The sequence below is a fragment of the Gymnoscopelus braueri genome, assembly GCF_963280865.1.
Source record: "Gymnoscopelus braueri genome assembly, chromosome: 22".
Taxonomy (NCBI): domain Eukaryota; kingdom Metazoa; phylum Chordata; class Actinopteri; order Myctophiformes; family Myctophidae; genus Gymnoscopelus; species Gymnoscopelus braueri.
The window spans coordinates 20,042,276-20,064,976 of record NC_137624.1 but is presented as its reverse complement, the minus strand read 5'-3'; the positions used below and the strand labels follow the sequence as shown (position 1 = coordinate 20,064,976).

The following is a 22,701-nucleotide window of genomic DNA, read 5'->3' as shown; positions in this document are numbered from 1 at the left end:
GAAAATAAAAAATCTGCTACACTTGAAAAACAAGACTCCAAAGAAACGCAACCCGCAAACTACCAATATTTACAAGAAACCTTACGGTAAAAAAAAAAAAAAAATCCCAGTCGCTTACAATAAGCGGACATGGCAACCCTGTCCACTACCCATAGCACAGTGGAGGATTAGTGCGCGCAGACTAGAGCAAAGTGACTGCGCTCTGGGCTGGCTGTCGGTCAATGATCGGTGTTTTTTCAAGTCGATATTTCATAGCTATAAACAGTAAAGCCTTTTTCCATCGGCGCGGATTCCAGACACAGAAACAAGTGATGGGGGTCCTTGGGGAATGACAACCCCCCCCCCTCCCCTACCCTGGTCCACGCTGTTGGTTCTCTGCTAGATCAGACAGACAGACAGACAGATCACCCCCAAGAAGGATGCTGCTCTGCGGTCCACACCGGGCCTCGGTGCTCCTCTCCGGGCTGCTGATGCTGATCATCGCCACAGTCTGTGCAGGCTTTCCAGGTAAAACAAAACAAAACAAAACAACAACAACAACAGTAATACAATCAAATGTATTCCGTTTGAAACAGCAGATTATTTGATCTGAAGAAGGAACGGTGACAATTTACCAGAGGATTAAAAATAACGTTTGAGCTTCGTTGTTTTATGTAACACAGCGGGACATCCCATAAGCAGTGGTGGAAAAAGTACTCACATTTTTTACTTTAGTAAAAGTATCAATAGTGCAATGTAGAAATACTCTGTTACAAGTAAAAGTCCGGAATAAAAAATGTACTTGAGTAAAAGTACAAAAGTATTGGTATCAAAATGTGCTTAAAGTACCAAAAGTAAAAGTAACCATTGTAGAGTGTCCCATTTCACAAGTTCAAAATGCATAAAAGATCTTTTGAAAATTGCCGATCTACAAACTCACATTGTGAGCTTGTAGATCTGCCTTTTTCAAATGGCCGAAATGTAGGTGGTTAGTGTGTTTTGTAATAATAATCTAAATCTAACTTGTGTGTGTGTGTGTGTGTGTGTGTGTGTGTGTGTGTGTGTGTGTGTGTGTGTGTGTGTGTGTGTGTGTGTGTACACTACACATACTGTACACTGTACAGTATGTGTGTGGAGGGTAACTATCTACATATTGTAGTGATTGTCTGATTGTTGATGTCACTTTAGAGATAATGTATGGTTTACCACCTCAGATAAAAAAATTGTAGCCTAATCTCTATCTCTGAGAATACTAACAGCTGGGGCCTTATCTCATCACATGAGGCACATCTGCACACAAATACATGTTGTACACACGCCCGCGTACACACACACACACACACACACACACACACACACACACACACACACACACACACACACACACACACACACACACACACACACACACACACAAACTAAAACACGTCATGTTACAAAAACACGTCATGTATCACTATGTATGTATTTAGCCACACTGTATTTATTTATTTTGGGAAAAAAATGATTTCCCCCACTTCTTTACACCTGTAAACATGCCACCTGACAATAAAGATGATTCTGATTCTAAAAATCAACATTAACACATACAGTATGGTAATTATTTCTATACCATAATGCAATCACGTCTACACATAGTAGCCTACACTGAGTGTGAAATTAACTCTTAGATTGTACTACAGCTCGGTGTAGATAAAGGCTAGGGAGTAGAGTTTACTCTGTTTGTGAATGCGGTAAAACCTGTGGATAAAAGCAGCTTTGGGTAAATTAAGTGGACAATGGTTGTGTGTGTGTGTGTGTGTGTGTGTGTGTGTGTGTGTGTGTGTGTGTGTGTGTGTGTGTGTGTGTGTGTGTGTGTGTGTGTGTGTGTGTGTGTGTGTGTGTGTGTGTGTGTGTGTGTGTGTGTGTGTGTGTGTGTGTGTGTGCACGCGTGCATGTGTGTGCCTAATGGGAGGGGGATTGCTGTAACCATTGTCTTCGCCCTTAGTTGGTTAATTATGTTCAAATAGATCAAACCTACATTTTAAACTCCCGCATTGTTTTAGTGTCAAAAGGTATTTCATGTTAGAAATATAAGGCCATTTTCTCTTTCAATATAGTGCTGTCTTTACCATATTTAATGATATTTTGTGTGTCTTTTCTCCTTACTTAGAACATTTGTAAGTGAAACTTATGGCTTGTTTTTACTTTGTGGCTAGTTTTCCCAGGATAACCATGACTGTACGCACATCCAGTGGCTTGTAGTAGAATGCATTGAAATTCACTTGACAGAACAACTAGAATCGAGATGATGTTTCTTTTTACGTTTTCATCACATCACTGTCTTTATGATAACATGTGTTGCAATTGCTTCTCCTCAAAACAGCATACAATATATTAGACACACATCAGTGTATAATTACCATACTGTACTTTGGGTGGAGTGTCTTTTGTCCCAAATTAGTCTTCTTAGATCTTCCACATCTCCAGAAACAGAAGATCATATTGTTCTGCTCTATCTGGGGCACTATAGATTGCACAGCACCACCACAATATATGAATGAATAATTTGACCTCATTTATAGTGGATATTTGTCCATGACACTTTGTCAGAACACGTTGAGACTCGCTTTGGGTACTGACCCACTAGTTTAGCACTTTTACGACATGGCTCTGTAAGGAGGCTAGCTAGCCATCTACATTCTACAAGAGTCTGTCTGTGTCTGATTGTATCTGTATATTTCTAGTCTCGCATAGCCAGAGCTTTCACATCTCCGAGCTGTGAAGGGTTTTTCTATGTGAGACTAGTATTATTAAAAAAGGGCAATTCAAGTCCGACTAATTCAGTCGATTACATTACTGTATATTACGTTAAGTCTTCTGCCAAAAAGACAGATAAATAACCTAGTTTTGTATTTTGGACAATTTCTTCTATTATTCAGGGTTAGTCCAAAACATAATTGTAATGTTAATATATTATCATATTGAGTTGGCAGCACCTGCATTTTACTTGTTTTTACTTGTCTCTGCGGTAAATGTAACTTATTTGTGAAGCATCTCACATATTTTGAGCTTCACAGCAGAAACAACACCTCTTATTTTATCTGCCTCTTAGCTTCCTTATTATTGTCATACAACCTGTTCCCTGTTGTGCTGCTCTTTAAATGCCAGGTTTGTCATTCACTAAAGGCCAAGTACCAGTCGGTGTGATTACTATTCCAAATGCACGGTCCACCTCTGGGCTATTTCGTTTGTGTTACACATGGTTTACTCTTTAACGGTGAGACGTTGGCCCAAATGCAGATGTATATCTGTGTTTGACTTTCAGAGACACATATTCTCTCTCTCTCTCTCTCTCTCTCTCTCTCTCTCTCTCTCTCTCTCTCTCTCTCTCTCTCTCTCTCTCTCTCTCTCTCTCTCTCTCTCTCACACACACACACTGAGCCAAGTATATTTAAATCAGACACCTGACTGCCCTGTAGCAGTTAAGGCTAATTTATTCTTCATCACACAAGCTACATGTGACGTTTAAAAATAATACTGTTTTCCTTGTTCGCCGAGTTGATTTTTATTGAGAGCTTGTTGAAAGGGTCATACATGTGAGAAAGCATAGCCTAAATTAGACTTAATTCTTTTTTATTTAACCAGGTAAATGACACGAGTCATATGAAGTTAAAATCATGTTCTTTATTTAGTGAGAATCTAGTCTTTGCCACAACAGTAGACTGTGACTCTTGAGAAGACTCACAGCAATATGATGTATCATATTCAGGGATCTCTTGTCAATATACAATAATAATTATGTTTTTACATTGTATCAGTGCTGTGCCAGATAGGAATCTGTCTCTAAACCGTTCCCAGTCCCCCCCCCCCCCCCCCCCCACCCCCCCCCGTCTCTCTCTCTCTCTCTCTCTCTCTCTCTCTCTCTCTCTCTCTCTCTCTCTCTCTCTCCTCTCTCTCTCTCTCTCTCTCTCTCTCTCTCTCTCTCTCTCTCCAGAAGAACACATACACATACACATACATACGCATACACAATACACACGTTGTTACCAATGCACACAATGCAAATTCCTCTCGCCAGTGAACCGGCATTAGTAGACAGTGAAAAACATAAAGATTTTAATTTGAAACAATAACAACAAACTAATGAACATGAGCTAATGTTTGCTACTGTTCCTACACAGTAAATCCTCAATGATCAATTACTGAAAATCTGAGATTGAATTTAGAACTCATTAAACCTTTGTTCTGTTCTGCATCCTGGTCTGGAGCTGATGACACAGTAATTATCCTCTGCGTAATGGGTTATAAGCATCTCTGTCAGACAACATAAATTAATCGCAGTGGGAAGAATATAATGACAGATGCGGGTAATCAGGTGGATGGGGGATCAGATTGCCACGACAAAGTTGTTTAAGAGTTTCTGAAAGACAGACAGACAGAAAGAGAGGATTAGAATGTGTGTGACAGCTGTGTGACATTGAGGTTTCATGAAACTTTACTGAGAATTTCCTCTACACATTCTTTTTCTGTCCTGATTCACTTCCTTGTCACTTTATCTCTCTATCTATCCACTCAGCTACCAGTTTGTTTCCTGCTTTATAATTAGAAGGCATGTGGGTCTGTGTGTACTGTAGGTATGTGTGTGTGTCAAAAACACTCTTACCCTATTTTCTTCTGAGCATGACGGAAACAAAAAGTCTACACGGAAGGAAACGTGAACCAGTTTTTTGTGAGAAATTGAAAGACGTCACACAGTAGGACACTGCAAAATATGCCTGATGAGATAGTTTCTAGGTATTCTTTCCACCATGGCTGGGTCAGGGATTTTCTGCCCCTGGCTGTATTCTGAGAAAGGTGACAGCTTGTGGTGATAAGGTGTGCTTTTTCCACTACGTTAGTCTGATTAGTGGTTAAAGTTGTGGTGTAGTGGGTGGAACACTGTAGATTCCTCAGTAGGGCTCCAACTCGCCAATGATTTTCTTACTTTTCCGATTAATCTAATAATCGATAAGCACATTGTTTAAATATATATCAACGAATCGACACAATCGACTAAATCGACTAAGTCCATTAGTCTGATTAAGCACTAAACCGTTTACACTTTGTTGTTCAACGGTGTCATGCAAAAATAACAAAAACTGCCGTTTCAAGCTAACATGTTGTGATAATGCTTCGTGAATCTGTTAGATCTGCTATTTTTTAAAATTGATTATTTTTTAAATAATAGATTAAATTGAATAGTTAACCACTAATCCTTGGTGTTGGTGTAGAAATGAACCCTGACTGGGTCATATACAACAGTGTGGTATTTATGTTTCAATCTGAGTTGTTTCCCTCATGCAGATTGATAATAGTAAACAAGAAAAAAAAAAATCACTACTTTATGTTTTAAATGCCAGACTCATCACTCTGAGCAGCTGTCAAATACAATCTTAAGGGACCAAACCAGATGAATCTTACAAAGCCTTTAAAACACAGCCTAGTTATTAAATCATTTCTTTTACATGAATGTACATAATTATTAGCCTACACTAAACCAGTAATACTTCCTTTTTACTATGCTCATGTTTCTGTGTCCTTTGAATACCTAATATTGGCCAATACCCAAATGTCAGCTAATTAGAAAATTTGCAGGTGTAATTGTTGCTCAGTATGTTTACATGCACACTAATAACACTAATCCCTAGAATCCCTATTCTCTTGAGAGCAGCCAAAAATAGCAGGGGTGGCCATAGCTGAGTGGTTAGTGAGCCTAGGGAGCCAGAGGCCCTGGTTGCCCCAGGTACGATTCCAGGCCAGGCCAGCAAATGTGTCAATGAAATGAAATATGTCCCTGAGCAAGACTCTTAACCCCTAATTGCTCACAGGCCCTCATTGGAAACAAGACCGCAAGGACTTTCATGAACGGACCTGTTAAAGGAATTATCCTTATCCTGACTACAAGCTCACGTCTCGCAACAATCGTCTATTTTCACCAAAGAGATTTGGTGTATAGGGAAAGAAGAGTAGACCTAATACAGAGCCGATGCCGTTTTGCTAAGTACCAGTTTACTGAATATAGAGTGGTTAACCCAATTAAATGACCATACAGTACCGGTGATATTGCATGTTTAGCCCATTGATTATGATTCATGTATATATTACTGCCAACCATTTTAAAAGCATTATCATCATTTTATAGATGTCCTAAGTTTTTAACCTGCTATTGACAACCACCCACCTCATGCACCTTATTTCACACTGCTCGTAATTACTGATCTGTTGTACAACAAATACTGTCACCCACTTTTTCCACAACTGTAAACCTGTGATGTGACAATAAAGTTGAGCTAATTTCAGTTCAATTCAATTCAATTCAATTCAATTCAATTCAATTCAATTCAATTCAATTCAATTCAGTTCAGTTCAGTTCAGTTCAGTTCAGTTCAGTTCAGTTCAGTTCAGTTCAGTTCAGTTCAGTTCAATTCAATTCAATTCAGTTGACTTAAGTTCAATTGAGTTAAAACGTTCTGTTGATAAACTTGACGCCATGAAGAAGTCATTGATGTTTGAAATGTGCACTTTTCAAATCTGCATAAACTGCATTAAAACGAAACAATACCATAACTGAGAAAGAATGGAGGCGGCATGTTCAATGTGTTGAATTACTTCTCAAACTAGTTTCAGGTTTCTGCCAGATGGTTTTCATACCTTACAGAAGAAATGGAAACCAATGGCTTCCTGGGAGGTATAAAAAACACATATGAAAATCAAACAAACTATGGTATGCTTTGGAATACAGTAATGTAACATATACACGACTTGTAGTCGATGGGCTAAACATATCAAAACATCAGTATGGTCCTTCAAGACAGTACTGAGGTTATTGAATGTAACTCATGTAAGCAAAACCCAAAACACGTAAACCCGGGTTATTGCTTTAATCCTCTGACGTCTGGCATTTTGTTTAAAAAACAATTGCTAATAAATCATTAATCGCATTAATAAAACTAGAAAGAATGCGAGTAATAGTTTATTTATCGGGTGCACGACTCAGAAGAGTTCAATAAAAACAGAAGAATGCCAGCATTCACGGAAGTGTTCTTCAGGTATTTTTAGCTGCCTGCCTGTGGCTGTGCCTATCTGATTAAAAAGTAGGCCTACCTGAATGACACTTCCATGAGTGCACTTATGCCATACATATGTAGAAACTTCAGTCACATTTATCGCCCAAATCACATTATTCCCAGTTATCGGGGTATTAGCTTGCATGCATATACAGTGAAATACGCTCAGTTACAGTATCATAATGAGCATGAAGAAAACAGTTGAGAAAATTGGGCCCACTTTGGAAAAATAAATTGACTTATCTTTCTGTCCTGATTCACTTCTTTGTCACAGTGCTTTCTGTTCACTGGTTGGGATTTTGGTGTGCCGTTTTCTTAAACTGCATTCCTTTTGCCAACTGGTTAAATCAAATGATGGCATGCAACTCTTTATTGGATATGACAGTTGAGAATGACAGGAATCAGGGAGAGAGAGAGACAGGGAGTGACACGCAACAGAAGGTGGCAGGCTCTGGAATCGAACCCATGACTTGCTGTCAGGCTAATCATATGTGGTATGCACCTTGACCACTTGGCCATTGGCGCCCCACAACTCTTATTTTGAAGGAAACATCGATTATTAATAGATTATTGTATTAAATGATTGATTATCAATGTATAGTGGATTAAATCGATTAGTTTGATTAACTGTCCCCTAATTACCAAACCAGTAGATGAAGACTACTATAGCAGTATCTACTGGGTGTTATGTAATATATTTGTTGATACTATGGTATTTAATAGAATAGACAGACACACACACACACACACACACACACACACACACACACACACACACACACACACACACACACACACACACACACACACACACACACACACACACACACACACACACACACACACACACACACACACACAGACACACACACACACACACACACACTCACAGTACATACTTTAGTCAGGTTTAATCAGCCAAAACAGCGTCCTAGAGAGTCCTGCCACTTGATTTGGAGTGTTTGGCATACTTCCTGTCTGCTATCACAGGGGTAGGAAGCTCACACAATGGAACATTTCCTGCCCCCGTCTCTGTTATACACACACGCGTACTGTACGCCACGCACGCACGCACGCACGCACGCACACACACACACACACACACACACACACACACACACACACACACACACACACACACACACACACACACACACACACACACACACACACACACACACACACACACACATTCTCAGATTGGGTGATATTTGTGTGTGTGTGTGGGGGGGTTTTCCACTGTTTGCTTCTTAAAGCCCAATACAGTACATGCGCCCTCCGACGGACGGACATTTGTTTGGAAAGGGAGGTGATATAACTGCAAATTGACGTCATTCAGAACTTCTGATGGGCGGTCTCAGAACTTCATCTCAGAACTCCTGCACCCCCAGATTTTCTGACTGTCCGAACTAGATTGGAAAGCCTGGAAGGAGCGTGTTGGCCTTAACTCTCCCAGCCAGAGCTGTTACTTTAGTACATAATATGCCTACCAACAGCAGCAACAAATGGTCAGAAAAGTAACTTTTCCATGGATTCCCCCTTTCGTTCTTTATTCCTTTTATTTCCTGTCTTTTTTTTGTCTCTCCCTTACTCTCTACCTATCTATCTCTCTTCGTCTCTCTCCCTCTCCAGCCTTCTGTCTGTCAGTCTCTCTGTCTTTCATTCTATACTTGTCCTCTGTGTGGGAGGCATGCAGATAAAAGACCAGCTCCCATATAGTATTGCCATGTTAGCTGATACTAAAGCCTGAGTTATGCTTATAGTTGCATGCCGAAAATAGCCGATGTACAAACCTTTGTACATTGACTATTTAGGTGCATGACACCACATACAGTATGAATCAGGTTGTTATGGGGGTGAATATGAGAGTGTTTTGTCACCTTATTGTGATGATTGTTGAGCAATGTTTCCACGGGTTGACTCAGCCAAGAGCAGGTGACGTTGTTTCAACTTAAGTTTTGTTTAGATACTGACAGCAGTGAGGCACAGTCTTCTGTTTAACTCAATGGAGCTATGCAAAAATATGTTGTAACTCATGTTTTACCCTGGCTAGTGCAGGATTAACATTGATAGGCCATTGTGTGTGTGTGTGTGTGTGTGTGTGTGTGTGTGTGTGTGTGTGTGTGTGTGTGTGTGTGTGTGTGTGTGTGTGTGTGTGTGTGTGTGTGTGTGTGTGTGTGTGTGTGTGTGTGTGTGTGTGTGTGTGTGTGTGTGTTGTTTTGTTTTACTAAGACTAAATCAGAATTTACTGTAAAAATGAACACTGTTAATTAGGTACCATGCGGTGTTAATGTGTTGACTAAGACTAACACTAAAAGACTAGACTAGACTAAGACAGATGACTAAAATAGGACTAAAACTAAATGGTGTGTTATTCAAAAGACTAAATGTACACGCAGTAACAAATCTAAAAGTCACTGTTAAATCAAAAGCACTCTAGTTGTAAATCCCATGCAATCAGTCCTAACATGGTTCAGATTAGAGAACTAATGAACCCCCCCATCTCTCCTTCCATGTCTCTCTCTCACACACAGCCAGCTCTAGGTGCCCTCATATAGACTGTGCCCTAAAGAGTCGGCATCCCTGCAAACTGGGTTCTTCCCACTGTGGCCCCTGCCTCGATGGATTTAAGGAGAATGAGAAACGACACTACTGTGTGGAGATGAGGCACCATCACAAAGGTATAGAGATGGGGATAACACACACATGCACACACACACACACACACACACACACACACACACACACACACACGCACACGCACACACGCACACGCACGCGCGCACACACACACATCTGTACACTAATGCACAAGCGTAAAGACACCTTCTGTTCAAACACAGGTACTCACGTTCACTGATTGATTTAAACTCTCAGAAGTGGTTGTACAGTGTCACGCCATAGTTGAGTCTGACAAAAATGGATGTTTAGCTGATGATACTGACAGACAGTACTATGTATTAAATACCTTTCACATCATCACTTTCACACCACCACTCACCCATGTATTCACTCACTCACTCACTCACTCACTCACTCACTCACTCGCTCGCTCGCTCACTCACTCACTCACTGGCTTGCTCGCTCACACACTCACTCGCTCGCTCGCTCACTCACTCACTCACTCACTCACTGGCTCACTCACTGGCTCGCTCACTCACTCGCTCGCTCGCTCACTCACTCACTGGCTTGCTTGCTCACACACTCACTCGCTCGCTCGCTCACTCACTCACTCACTGGCTCACTCACTGGCTCGCTCACTCATTCATTCATTGACTCACTTACTCAACAACTCTCTCACTAGAGTTGGCCGGTGTTACTCAGATTGTCCTATCGGCACCCGGTGAGATCGCAGATGGTGGGGTTTTTAGACACACAGTTTGTGATATTTTTGGCATGTGACACTATCATACAGTTCATACATCATGAAGATAAAGAGTATGATGCTTTACTGCTTTAGCAATAAAGTTGCGAATTCAGCAGTGCACAATTTGATTATTATTCAGTGAATAAATGCTTCTACTGTCAGAGTTAGGGTAGTAGAGTAGTGGATAAATGGCTTCATAGGGCAGTGGGCACTGGGCACACATGACCCATTTCAAGACAGAGATGTTGGCATTTGAGAGAAAATGCAGAGAGACAGGGACAAAATAGAGCAAAAAAATGTAAAGGTATTGTGTGGGGTTGCACCGATCCTGGGCTGTGAGAGCAAAGAACAGACGGATTTTACCCTGTGATTGTGTTGCCGTATGCGTGTGTGTATTGTTAATGTCTGAGCTGAGGGGCATTTTCTGCTTTAAAAAAATGTGAGCGAAAAACAGGAAAGACAGACAAAGAGAGCAGGGGAATGCCACACAGCAAACAGTCCAGCCAGCTGGGAATCGAACCAGGCGGGGACACGCTGAAGAGGGCATTTTTCACCCATAGCCATTCGGCCAAATAGACCCATTTCTGCAAGTTGTGTATAACACATTTCCACATATTTCAACTCTGGTAGTAGGCCAGAGAAACCCAACATTTTCACAGGAGTGAGCTCGCTGATATTAGACTTTGATGAGATACATCCAACAATTGTGAAAAACAAAACCCCACAAAAAGAAACAATTCTGGCATTTTTCACAGCCATGAAAGAGGGTGAACAAGTATATCAAGGCGCACTTTACACTGTGTGTGTAGGACTTGCTTGTATTTGACATAGGGGCGTACACTCCCATTGGTAAACATTCAATGCCTGGGAGCCAATGTCCTTTTTTCATCAGAAGGACAAACATACAGTGGTTGCAAGGTAGTCTACATCCAGTTAAGTAGTGTGCTAAAGGCAGGGCCCTGTCTATGTTCTCTATGTTATGCTTGGTATTGCAGCTGTAATTCTAGGTAGTTCAAAAAGCTGCGAGTGTTAAAACACTGTTGGCCTATGACACACACACACACACAAGAATCCAGGTCCACTCAAATCCTTGCTTTGACCATTTATTCCCCACAACACACGTTAAAAGTACAACAGTTCCCAGCAATTAACTATTGTAAACTAAACGTGGATGTAAAGTTTGTTGCGGTATTTGTGTTAGTTGCGGTCAACAGAAAATGGCGGCACTCACGCTCACCCGCTCTCTGTCCAAATTCCCACACTACTGTGCACAGGTGAACGCCATGACTAATTGTTAGAGTAGCAGCGCCCAGCTCCGGTGATCACGCCCACAAGCTATACCAGTGCAGCGCCCAATCTATCAATCAAAGTTAAATACCTTACGTCAATAATAAAAACAAACACGAGACTTCGCATTTAAGTCACATATGCCTCCTACACATGGCTTGTTTCACAACTTCTCTCTCTCTCTCTCTCTCTCTCTCTCTCCCTTTTATCTCTGGCTCTGTCCTGCTCTATCTTCTTATCTGTCTGTACATCTATATAACTTTATATGTTTAATTAATTCAGAGAAATTGCTATAATGTGGTCTCTTTGCCCAGCTCATGTTTGTGTGTGTGTGTGTGTGTGTGTGTGTGTGTGTGTGTGTGTGTGTGTGTGTGTGTGTGTGTGTGTGTGTGTGTGTGTGTGCGTGTGTGTAATGACATTTTCTTGATACTACAAAGTGCTGTTAACATAGGCCTTATTTTCTCTACTCATTTTGAAAAAGTATTTTTATTAAAAACCTTCAGCATACAGATAAAGTTGAAAATTGTGTGCCATGGCAGTTGTTGACAACGATAAAGTAGAAAATATTTATTTTTATTTCGATTTCGATGTTTGTAGTGCTATAGATTTTGCAATGAAGATTTGGACATCTATTCACCTGTTTCCTAGGCTGTGTGTTTTCCACTTCCTGTCGGATTTCATTGGATATCATTAGTCATCTGACCAGTTTCATTGGATTTCATTGGATCAAATCGACAGGAAGTGGAACACACACAGGAAGTGAAAAGCCTAGGAAACAGGTGAATAGGATTTTGTGCATAATGGTGGGCTTTAACTTAAAACAAGACATTTTCTTAATCTAATCAAACCTAGGCTGGGCAAGCCTATCCTAGAACCAATGTTATTTTTTAGATTTTACAGGTGAGGGGGAAATCGGTTGTGTTGCTCCCTCCCTAAACCTGAGCTTACAGGACAATCTAATGAAATAAATATGAGTTTGTTTAGTATTGTTTTCACCTTGTGAGTCTGTGCTGTGTGTGTGTGTGTGTCATCGTGGAAAATGTGGTTATAGAGACACCTGCTGACTGTAACAGGAACTACCATACAAGTGTTTTTCAGTACTTTGCTGCAGTTTACAGCAGTGGTTCCTAAACAGTGGGTCGGGACCCGGGTTTGGGTCGCGGGCCAATTTTTATGGGTCGCAAGTAGATGTCCCCTTTTTTTTCGTTGCCTACATTAAAAAATATATGTATTATTTCTAAAGACTTAAAAAAGTTTAAAGAAAAACAAATCATAACTTTTCATCAATTAAAAACAATTCACATATGTAGTATTTCATGAATAAAATAATAATAATAAACAAATAAATTACATTTATACATTTTTCTTTTAAGTTCAAGAAGTACTGAAAATAACAGATCTACAAGCTCACAAAGCTCACTAGTTTGGGTCCCGGGCAAACGTCTAATTTCTCTGTTGGGTCTTGAGCTAAAAAGTGTGGGAACCACTGGGCTACAGTATGTCTGTGGACCATAGATTGTAAAGAAATGTGGACAGCGTCACGCCATTGGTTTCTACAGACCATAAATGAAGCCTATTTTGCAGCGATTTCAAATCCGCCATCTTTCTATATCTGGTTGATATCTGGTCCGAAATGCAAACGCAAATGAATGCTATCGGCTGAAACTGCAGCGAGGGCGGATCGGTAGAACCAGTAGAAACCCTAGAAACATACCCTACTTTATCATTAATTTTAAAATGAATGGGACCATAATTTACCAAAATGCATATCACGGTGATTGAAAGAAAACTAGCTACTGGAAGCATATAGTAGCCTATTTATGACAATGTTTATTAAGGTAATAAAATCAAGTGTAAAGTTCGGCCAAAAACCCATCCACTTGAATAGAGCATAATTGCTTCTGCCACCAGCAGCGGTGTCTGTCACACTTCTTATGTAGCCTCAATTTACAAGCCGAATGCTAGCCCCTTGCTGTGGACAGATTCTGCCAACGTCATAGTGTCACATCCGTGCAAGATGCAGTCATGATAAAACATGTGTAGTACAGACCAACCAATGACAGATTTTTGGGTCCGATGCCGATCTCGATTTTGGAGAAGATAATCAATAGTTACAGCGCTATAATCTTCTCCTTTTCTCATCTGCCTTTACTATTCTTTAAATTTACTATTCTTCTCTGTACCCTCTCCTTCCACAGGCCTGTTTCCCAGGCCTTCCCAGGCCTATGTTGCTGCCCTCCACAAGAGGGCAGCAGGAGTCTGAATCAATCAATTGATGACATGGGGGGGGGGGAACAACCTCCAGTAAAGCAATGCAGGCATTTTGACCCACTGATCAATTCAATTTAGTTAATAATATATTATAATATATATTAATATTTTAAAAAAATTCTAGGATAAACCTATTTCAAAGGATTGACCATTGCTATATGTATGTGTGTGTGTGTGTGTGTGTGTGTGTGCTTGTGTGTGTCCACTCATACTCTATGCACACACTCAGCGATATCAAGAGGGTTATTATAATTGTGCCGCTAGTAGGTCAAGCATTTGATATGATTGTCCGTGGTCAGATAGACACCCTATTATAATAATCTGTGTGTGTGTGTGTGTGTGTGTGTGTGTGTGTGTGTGTGTGTGTGTGTGTGTGTGTGTGTGTGTGTGTGTGTGTGTGTTTGTGCGTAAGAAAGTGTCTGTGAAGGTTTTTTAAGTGGGAAAGAACAGCACAGATGTGTGAGGTGTTGTATTGTTTATTGTTTGTTTGCATTAAATCTCTGCCCTCCTGAGTACCTCTCAAGGGGTTAGTGGTCATTATCATGCTAGTGACAAAGCCATTACATGGCGAGTGGTGTGTGTACTTTCTCACTGTGTGACGATCTACTGACAGTTCACACACATATGAACACTACACACAAAGCATTCAGTATATATAAACAGCCACAAAAACATATGCCCACACACAGTCAGACACACACACGCACACACGCACACATGCACGCACAGATGCACATATTAGACACAATTGACACTTTTTTAAATGAATTACCTATTTGGGTTTTGTTGGCATCCTGTGGAAGTGTTCTCATTTGGACCTGTGTGCCTGCAGGTCCTAAAGCTGATGCATGATCTGTCATCCACAAGCCAAATCCCCTGCTTCTTTCATGCTTCTCTTTTATAAAAGTTAATTTAGGGGGTGCAAATAGCTGAGTGGTTAAGACGCGCCACGTAGGCTCTAATGATGTCTGACAGCGAATCCTGGGTTAGATTCCCGAGCCCGCGGACCTAGCTGCATGTCACTCCCTGACTCCTTCTACCTGTTTCCTGTCAATCTTCACTGTGGACTATCAATGAAGGCAGAACCCCCCCCCCCCCAAAAAACGTTTAAAGTAAACTTAGCTAGAGCAAACTGCGGGTAAATCCTATTTGTTTCTCGAATATGATCTTTAGGGCAGACTGTCCAGACTGTTCTTAGATCAGATTTGTGTTTTACGACATCATCAACCTATCTGCATTGGTTGCTCTGTAAACAACGAAACACCATATAGGCATGAGTCATGTTTAATTCAGTCGCTCGCCAAAAATAGATGCGACGTGTTGTGACATTGTAAATGAGCTAGTTTTGATGAGCAGCACATCATACAAAAAAAATATAAATCAGGCTTTAGTCTCAGAGTATCGAGACTAAAAAAAAAGGTCCAATCTATATAGGCCAAAAATCGGATTTGGGCAGTAATACCATAGTCTTATTGCCGAGCACACTGGCACACTTGGGAGCACTTGACCACCTGCAAAGTCCAGATGGTACGAACCGCCTCTGCAGACACATGCTATTGGTTTTACTGAATTGCCAGAGATGGAGGGGGTGAGAAAGTAACAAAGCAGAGAGTGAAAGTGCTGCTACATCATATCGTGCATGTTAGCCCGGCCAGATGGCCAGCCGTATGTAAAGAAAGGCAATACTGTACTGATAAATGTAATGCAGGATGAATGAAGTATACATTTATTCGGCATTTGGCTAGATACTGTATGTGTACCTTATTTGTGTGGGGTTTTTGTGAAGTCATGAAAAACCACAGTCGCTGTTAAATAATCTACAATATAGGATTGTTGAATCATAATGCATCCCCTTTTAAAATGTCTGCATGACACAAATGCCACGTTTATTTTTTCTTGTCTATGTTCTCTTCTCCTGGTTTGAAGAAGATATTGGATTGGATATTTTGGCAGAGTTATAACGTTGCTGGAGATGTGTGAGTGTGTGTGTTGGGGGGGGGGGGGGGGGGGGGGGGGGGGGTTTGGCTTAGGGCATTGATAACCTCCATTAGCAGTGAGATTTGGGATCTATTGTGTGAGTAGTAGCCATAGCCCAGTGAGGCATGGGGGTGGGCTGAGTGCTCCAGCCCCCTGCTGTGCTTCCTCCCCTGGCCACACACACACACACACACACACACACACACACACACACACACACACACACACACACACACACACACACACACACACACACACACACACACACACACACACTATAAGCCCCGGTAACCCCAGAGACATTGGCCGTTCACTAGGAATGTGGCTAACTGTCTGGCCTACGGAGGCTGTTAAACAACGCTTTACTATTGTTTCCCTTTTTTACCAGGTCCCAAACAAACAACATGCACTGGCACACTCCCTGTGTGCATCACACCACACACACACACACACACACACACACACACACACACACACACACACACACACACACACACACACACACACACACACACACACACACACACGTTGTTGGTGGTACTCCTGCGTGCACATGTATGCTAACAAACATACATGGTTCACGCAGTACTGAAAAATCAAAGCCTCTTTTTTTTGAGAGAGAGAAACAATTCCTGTCGTCAAGCTGTAGTATGTGTATAGATGATCCTTTGAAAGAATAATAACAATCACAACGTGGATTCAATGTGATAAAATCAGACTGTGGGCTTACAGCCATGTGGCCAGTAAACACAGACAATTTGATGAAAAAATAAACTCCGGAACGCTGTCTTATGGGTCGAAACATTATAAAATAGAGCCTCTTTCTATATGCAAGGTGGTGAGTAAGATAGTGTGTGGGCATTAATTCTTTCCAAACCATGAACCGTTTCTCCTATGCACCTGTCACCACTGGCTGTGTCTCCTGTTTCTCCATAATCAGTCTTGCTCTGTGTGTTTTGTGTTGTCCTGTGTTTTCTCCCCAATAGATGTCTCCAAGGGTTCTCCATGTCCTCCTCTTTCCTATTGTCTCGTCATCCCCATGTCTTTTTAGTCTGTCCCGTAGCTAGCTAGTTAGAATTGCTTGTTCATTCAGTTCTTTGTCCTAGGCGCTACCCTAGTGTAGTTATTCTTTCTGTTCTCTAGTAGCAGTGTTTCCCAAAGTTAGGGAATGTGACCCATTTTGAGTCACAGACCCGTTTTTATGAGTTGCGGCGAGTACATTTTTTATTTTATTTTTACATTTTCATCTTTCTGAAAATAGTGAATATATTTTCTACAAGCTCACATCATGTTGCAATACGATGTGTTGTTAGCTTGTAGATTGGCTAACTAATCTTAAGTGGTTAAAACATTTTTTTTCAAGTTTGGGTATAGACACAATTTCTCTTTTGGGTCTGGAGCTGAAAGGTTTGGGAACCCCTGGTCTAGTGAAGTTGATTCCCATCAGCTTACCAGATAAAAGTTTTATTTTTGGCTCGTGTTTAAAATGTGAAATATTGAATCTTGAATCTTGTTCATCCTCCAGCCAAAGTGATATCCTATGATGACCTGGATGCGGAGGAGATTGGCATTGACTCTGTCATTGAAAAACAGCAAATGTTACCAAACCAACCCATACAACTATGTGAGTGCATTCTGAAGAAGCCAACTCAATAACCTATTTAGATTAGATTCCACTTAATTGATCACTGGGGGCAAATTCAAGTGTTACAGAAGCTAGATATTAGTAACACTCCAGAAAAAAAATCTTACTCATAGCTTTATTTATTTTTTAAAGATTTGTAAAGTGTATGGTTGTACCTCAATTTGAGTTCAGTTACAGGATACTTTTAGTTGTTTACAATAATCTAATGTATTTGACTACAGCTAATTGTTTTGTATGTTCTTTTCCCCAATAATGCACTCTTCCTTTTCTCATGTCTGACTTTCTCTTTTTCTGCTTCTTCTTCTCTCTGTCTCTTACTCTCCAGCCGTCTCCACCTCCCAGACAGGTGTTAAAAGCCAGACAGATGCTTCCAAGCAGAAACCTAAAAGCCAGAGTCGTTCTTCATCCATTGTCCTGTCAGCCGAAAACAGCACCATCACTATAAAACCAACCACACCAACGCCCCAGCCCAGGACCACAGGTGCTTCGGGCAGAGCTGAGCCCAATCAGCCCATAGCTATCCCAATCATCAAGAAGGATGGCATTATTGTCAGTAAGTATATTTTCCATAAGAGAACAACCGTAGACCCCAAGGCTTTTTTTAAATAATCCAAGCAAGTGGAAATACACTGATATGGTTCCCTTTGCTCAGTGACTATAAATCAGTGGAGTCTACAAAGTACAAGCGACAGGAGGGAAGCACTGGTGGTATATAGATCCAGAAATTATACAATGATAGGGTCTGTTCAGATATGGCTGTACCTGTCTCAAATGTTGTTGAGTGCCACAGGATGGATTCTTACAATATTTTTCAGTGTGGTATAATGACCTCCACCTTGTGACAGGCATTAATATTGCCCAATCATGTCCTTTGCCATTAAGATGCCTGTCACTAGAGACAACCATTTGATGTGACAGTCTGGGGATTGAATGATGAACACCCATAATAAAAACAGTAATGAGTGCCTCAGTAGTAGTTTCTTAATGACTTTAAACACCCCCCCTCTCTGCTTCTATCAATACACACATTTTCTACCCTTTTATATTGTTTTTGTCTGCAGTCCTGATTTCAGTGTGTGTCCTGGTTGGCACGGTGGCAGTGATACTGGCTGCTGTTTGTTGGATCAGGTAAGACAATAATAATTTTTAAATAAAGACAACTCAAGCACGATGTTGTTTTCCTTTACAGATTGATTACAGTTTGGCAAAAATTTGCAGAAGAATTAATCTAATTTATTTTCTTAAAATGTTGCATAGTTCTCATTATTGGTGTGCACTGTCCCAAAGACTAGAGAAAGAGAAACAAGCAAATAGTTTGGAAGAGTGAATGAGAAATGCTCTGACAAGCATTTCAACAGTGTTGCCAATTGCCAAATAAACAAAGAAAACATCAACTGGCAACCTCTTTTGTTGCCTTGAGTGGATTGATTTTGAAATCGACCAACAGAGGAACAAAACTGTGACACAGGATGTGGAAGGAAGTGCATACTTAGAATCACTCCCATGCTACTTGGCTTTGCAGCCAAAAATGATATTTTTAGACCAACTGCAGATGATGGTGTATCAGGGCCCAGTGCAAACATGTGGTTTATCACTGTTCTAAATCAAAATCAACAACTGATGATATTTATTTTACATATAGTTTACCCACTTGACAGGAATCCGCCAGGGCTCTATACTAGACCCCCTTCTTTTCCCCCGCTACACCAAATATCTTCGCGGGAAATAGCCGATCTACAAGCGCTGCAATGCATTGTGAGCTTATAGATCAATAATTGATTGCCCCGCAATTGAGTTGCTAGGGTTCATGTGATGAATATAGCTTAATAGGTTTTGTTAGGATACAAACTCTCTTCCTGGATATAAACCAAGGAAAATAAAAATGTTGCTCCCCATTGTGTTGTCAGAATCATAGGAATTACGCACCTTGTAATCGTGCAAATGTCATTATTTTTAACCATCCATTCTGAAATCAGCCTTGGTGCTCTAAGGCCAAACTGTTTACTCTAACTTTACTCTGCTAAAAGACCAGAGAACACATTGCTGATTGTTGACAGAGACTCAGATTTATAGTGCCCCCTGTAGTTTGCAGAAGAAATCGCACCTTGCCCAGAAGGTTGACTACCCTGCGTTCGGAGGAGGAGACAAGCCTCCCAAGCCTCCGGCTGATGCTAATGGCACCTCGGTAAGCACCTGTGCGTTCTTTACACTCCACTACTGCTGCAAGTTAAAAACGCTGCCAGTCCCTCACTTCTGTGTATCGCTTTCCTTTAGCGTCAACCACAGGATGTATGTGTGTATTTTAGTTTCTGAACTAGAATGGGTGATATATTGTATGTTTCCGCCCCAACCACCTCTCTCTCTCTCTCTTTCAAGGTGGGTGATAAGACGCTGGCCCAGAGTGTTCAAATGTATCATTACCAGCATCAAAAGCAACAGATGTTGTCGATGGGAAAGTGAGTTTCTCTTCTCTTCTCTTCTCTTCTCATTGACTTCTCCCCTTCTCTTCTCCTTTCAACCACACTTTCTCCACACAACCCTTTGCCACTCAAGTACGCATGCACACACACACACACACACACGTACATGCACGTACACGAACACTCACACGTATTACAAACACGTGTACGTAAATAGAAATACCCATATATGCACACATTTACTTACTCTCTCTCTCTCACACACACACACACACACACACACACACACACACACACACACACACACACACACACACACACACACACACACACACACACACACACACACACACACACACACACACACACACACTAAACCTGTCCATGTCCTTTGCTCAGACTCAAACCAGAGCAGAAAGTTCCTGAGTCCGAGGTCACTTCAGATGAGGAGGAGATGGGAGGAGACTTCACTGTATACGAATGTCCTGGACTTGCACCGGTGGGTGGCAAACAGAATGTGTACACTCACATACTATATGCAGTGCACACACGCTCACAAAGTCACAACAATTCAATCACATCCATGCACATATAAATGCTATTTGTTATTTGACAGATAATTAATTTCGTTTTTTTTCTGAACAGACAGGAGAGATGGAAGTAAAGAATCCTCTGTTTGATGACTCAACTCTGCATTACCAAGGGAATCACAAGTGATCCATACATGCACAGCTAAATTATTATTGTTGGTTCAACTCATATACACTTTTAAGTTTTAACTGACCTTCACTCACATTCAAACCATTTTCTTAGAAGCATATGTCTTGGTTCATGGAAGACTTTGAATATATGTAACAGCTCTTGTGGACATCCAAATGCAGCCCCTTCCTATGTAGGCCAATTTCAACCATTGAATTGAACAGAAGGCCAAATTTGTGCATTTTCTGACTTCATGTCATAGCATTCTGTCCGGGGTTTAATCTCAAAATCCATATTGCATTTTCCCTCACAATTGAAAGATAGGCAATTGTGAGAAACAAGTTAGAATTGCAAGAATAAAACTCACATTTCTGGCCCTTATTTGTACTTGGAAATGGGCTTCCATAGTTTCCTGTATTCAACGTTTTTTTGTGTGTGTTGTTTTTTTCCATCCGGTTGTTTACTGTATACCCCCTCTCAGCTCCTTTAATGTCCTTATCAATAAAATACAGCAATTGTTTTTCCCTCCATCTTTGTTTAAGTATTTTAGTATTTGAACATATACTGTACCTTTCATCCTAAATTATATCATTGTTCATTGTAAAGGTATCGTATTTGTTTGCCTTGGGTGTGCTATTCAGTTTTTGCAGCTATTTCCCAAAGCATATCTTTGAATGAGATACAAGTGCTAGCTTGTACAACACACACACACACACACACACACACACACACACACACACACACACACACACACACACACACACACACACACACACACACACACACACACACACACACACACACCCCAAAGAGTTGCTTTTGTCACATCTGGCAAGGAGCTAAACAACATTCCACATATGCAAATTAATGAAATCAGTCTGTGATCTGATTTGGCACTCGGGGGGTGTAGGGGTAAAGTTCCTTCCTACCACCGTGTAGACTATGGTTAGAATCCTCTGTTGTGCCTCTGGCTTGGCTGGGCATCCATACGAACACAATTGGCCGTGTTCGTGGAGGGTGATCTCTGTCTGTCACTGCACTTGCATGCAACTCCTACAGTTTAACCACAGGGTATGGTTGGTGCTAGGAAGAATAGCGTGTACCTCCACATGCGTTACGTCATTGTGGTGAAACTCCTTCACTGTGGTGAAAAGGTGAAAGAAACTGCCGTGACATCACGCATATCAGAGGAGACACATGATTGTCTGTGCTCTCCCTAGGACCAACTGTAGGAGCAGCAGTGATAAAGGGACTAGAATACACAGTGACTGACTGCATTGGGGGGGAAAGTAAACGGACAAAAACAACAAAAATCTGAGATCTGAAAACACATAGGATATAGTTTGATAAATAGTCCACTACACAGGGTTTGACATCGACAAAGGTTGCCCATATACACTTTATGAATTATATGGAAATTAAGTATCTGATGATGTCACTTGCATGGTTTGATTGTGACATGTTTGAATCATGGGGAAAGTGGTTTTGATGATTAATTCTGCTTCCTGTGTGTATGTTTCCTGACATAGGAGGAGGTACAGTGTAAAAGTGAATTCTTAGCACTTGAATGACAACTACTCTGTGTTTATGGACTCATTGGCTTTAAACATCACTACTATTATCCCATTTTCTTCCTAACATGTACATACAAAGAGTGAAAGGGTTCACTTTTTTATATCAATTATATTTGTACATGCAGACCCAAGCATTGAAATTAAATATTTTTACCACAAGTGGAAACTCGTCTTTTCTTCCCCTGAGGTCTACTTTTAGTATCAAGGCTACATGAAAAACTGTGCAACAATGAAAAGAAATATTATGTCTTCAAATTATATGACCTACTAACATAGATAAGGGACCAGTGGAACAGAATTAGAGAATTAGAGTCAAGGGTATTCTGTAACAGAACTTGTGTCAGTGGGGCAGATAAAGATTGGAGTAAAGGGTTATGGAATAGATCAACACTCC

General features: G+C 40.9%; 1 protein-coding gene across 3 annotated transcripts; it reads left to right on the top strand.

Moving 5' to 3' along the window:
• Positions 1-167: 167 nt before the first annotated feature.
• npdc1a (neural proliferation, differentiation and control, 1a) lies at positions 168-21,263 on the top strand. 3 transcript variants are annotated; one of them, XM_080420467.1, is made up of 9 exons: positions 168-507; positions 9,602-9,748; positions 17,501-17,593; positions 17,940-18,167; positions 18,676-18,742; positions 19,700-19,799; positions 19,991-20,070; positions 20,434-20,533; positions 20,680-21,263. In XM_080420467.1, exons 1-9 carry the CDS (start codon positions 420-422, stop codon positions 20,749-20,751), a joined length of 975 nt encoding a protein of 324 aa, XP_080276593.1. In that variant the 5' UTR covers positions 168-419; the 3' UTR covers positions 20,752-21,263. The 3 variants fall into 3 exon arrangements, with proteins under 3 accessions (XP_080276593.1, XP_080276592.1, XP_080276594.1); XM_080420466.1 differs by having other exon boundaries at positions 17,495-17,593; XM_080420468.1 differs by lacking the exon at positions 9,602-9,748 and having other exon boundaries at positions 17,495-17,593.
• Positions 21,264-22,701: the final 1,438 nt, after the last annotated feature.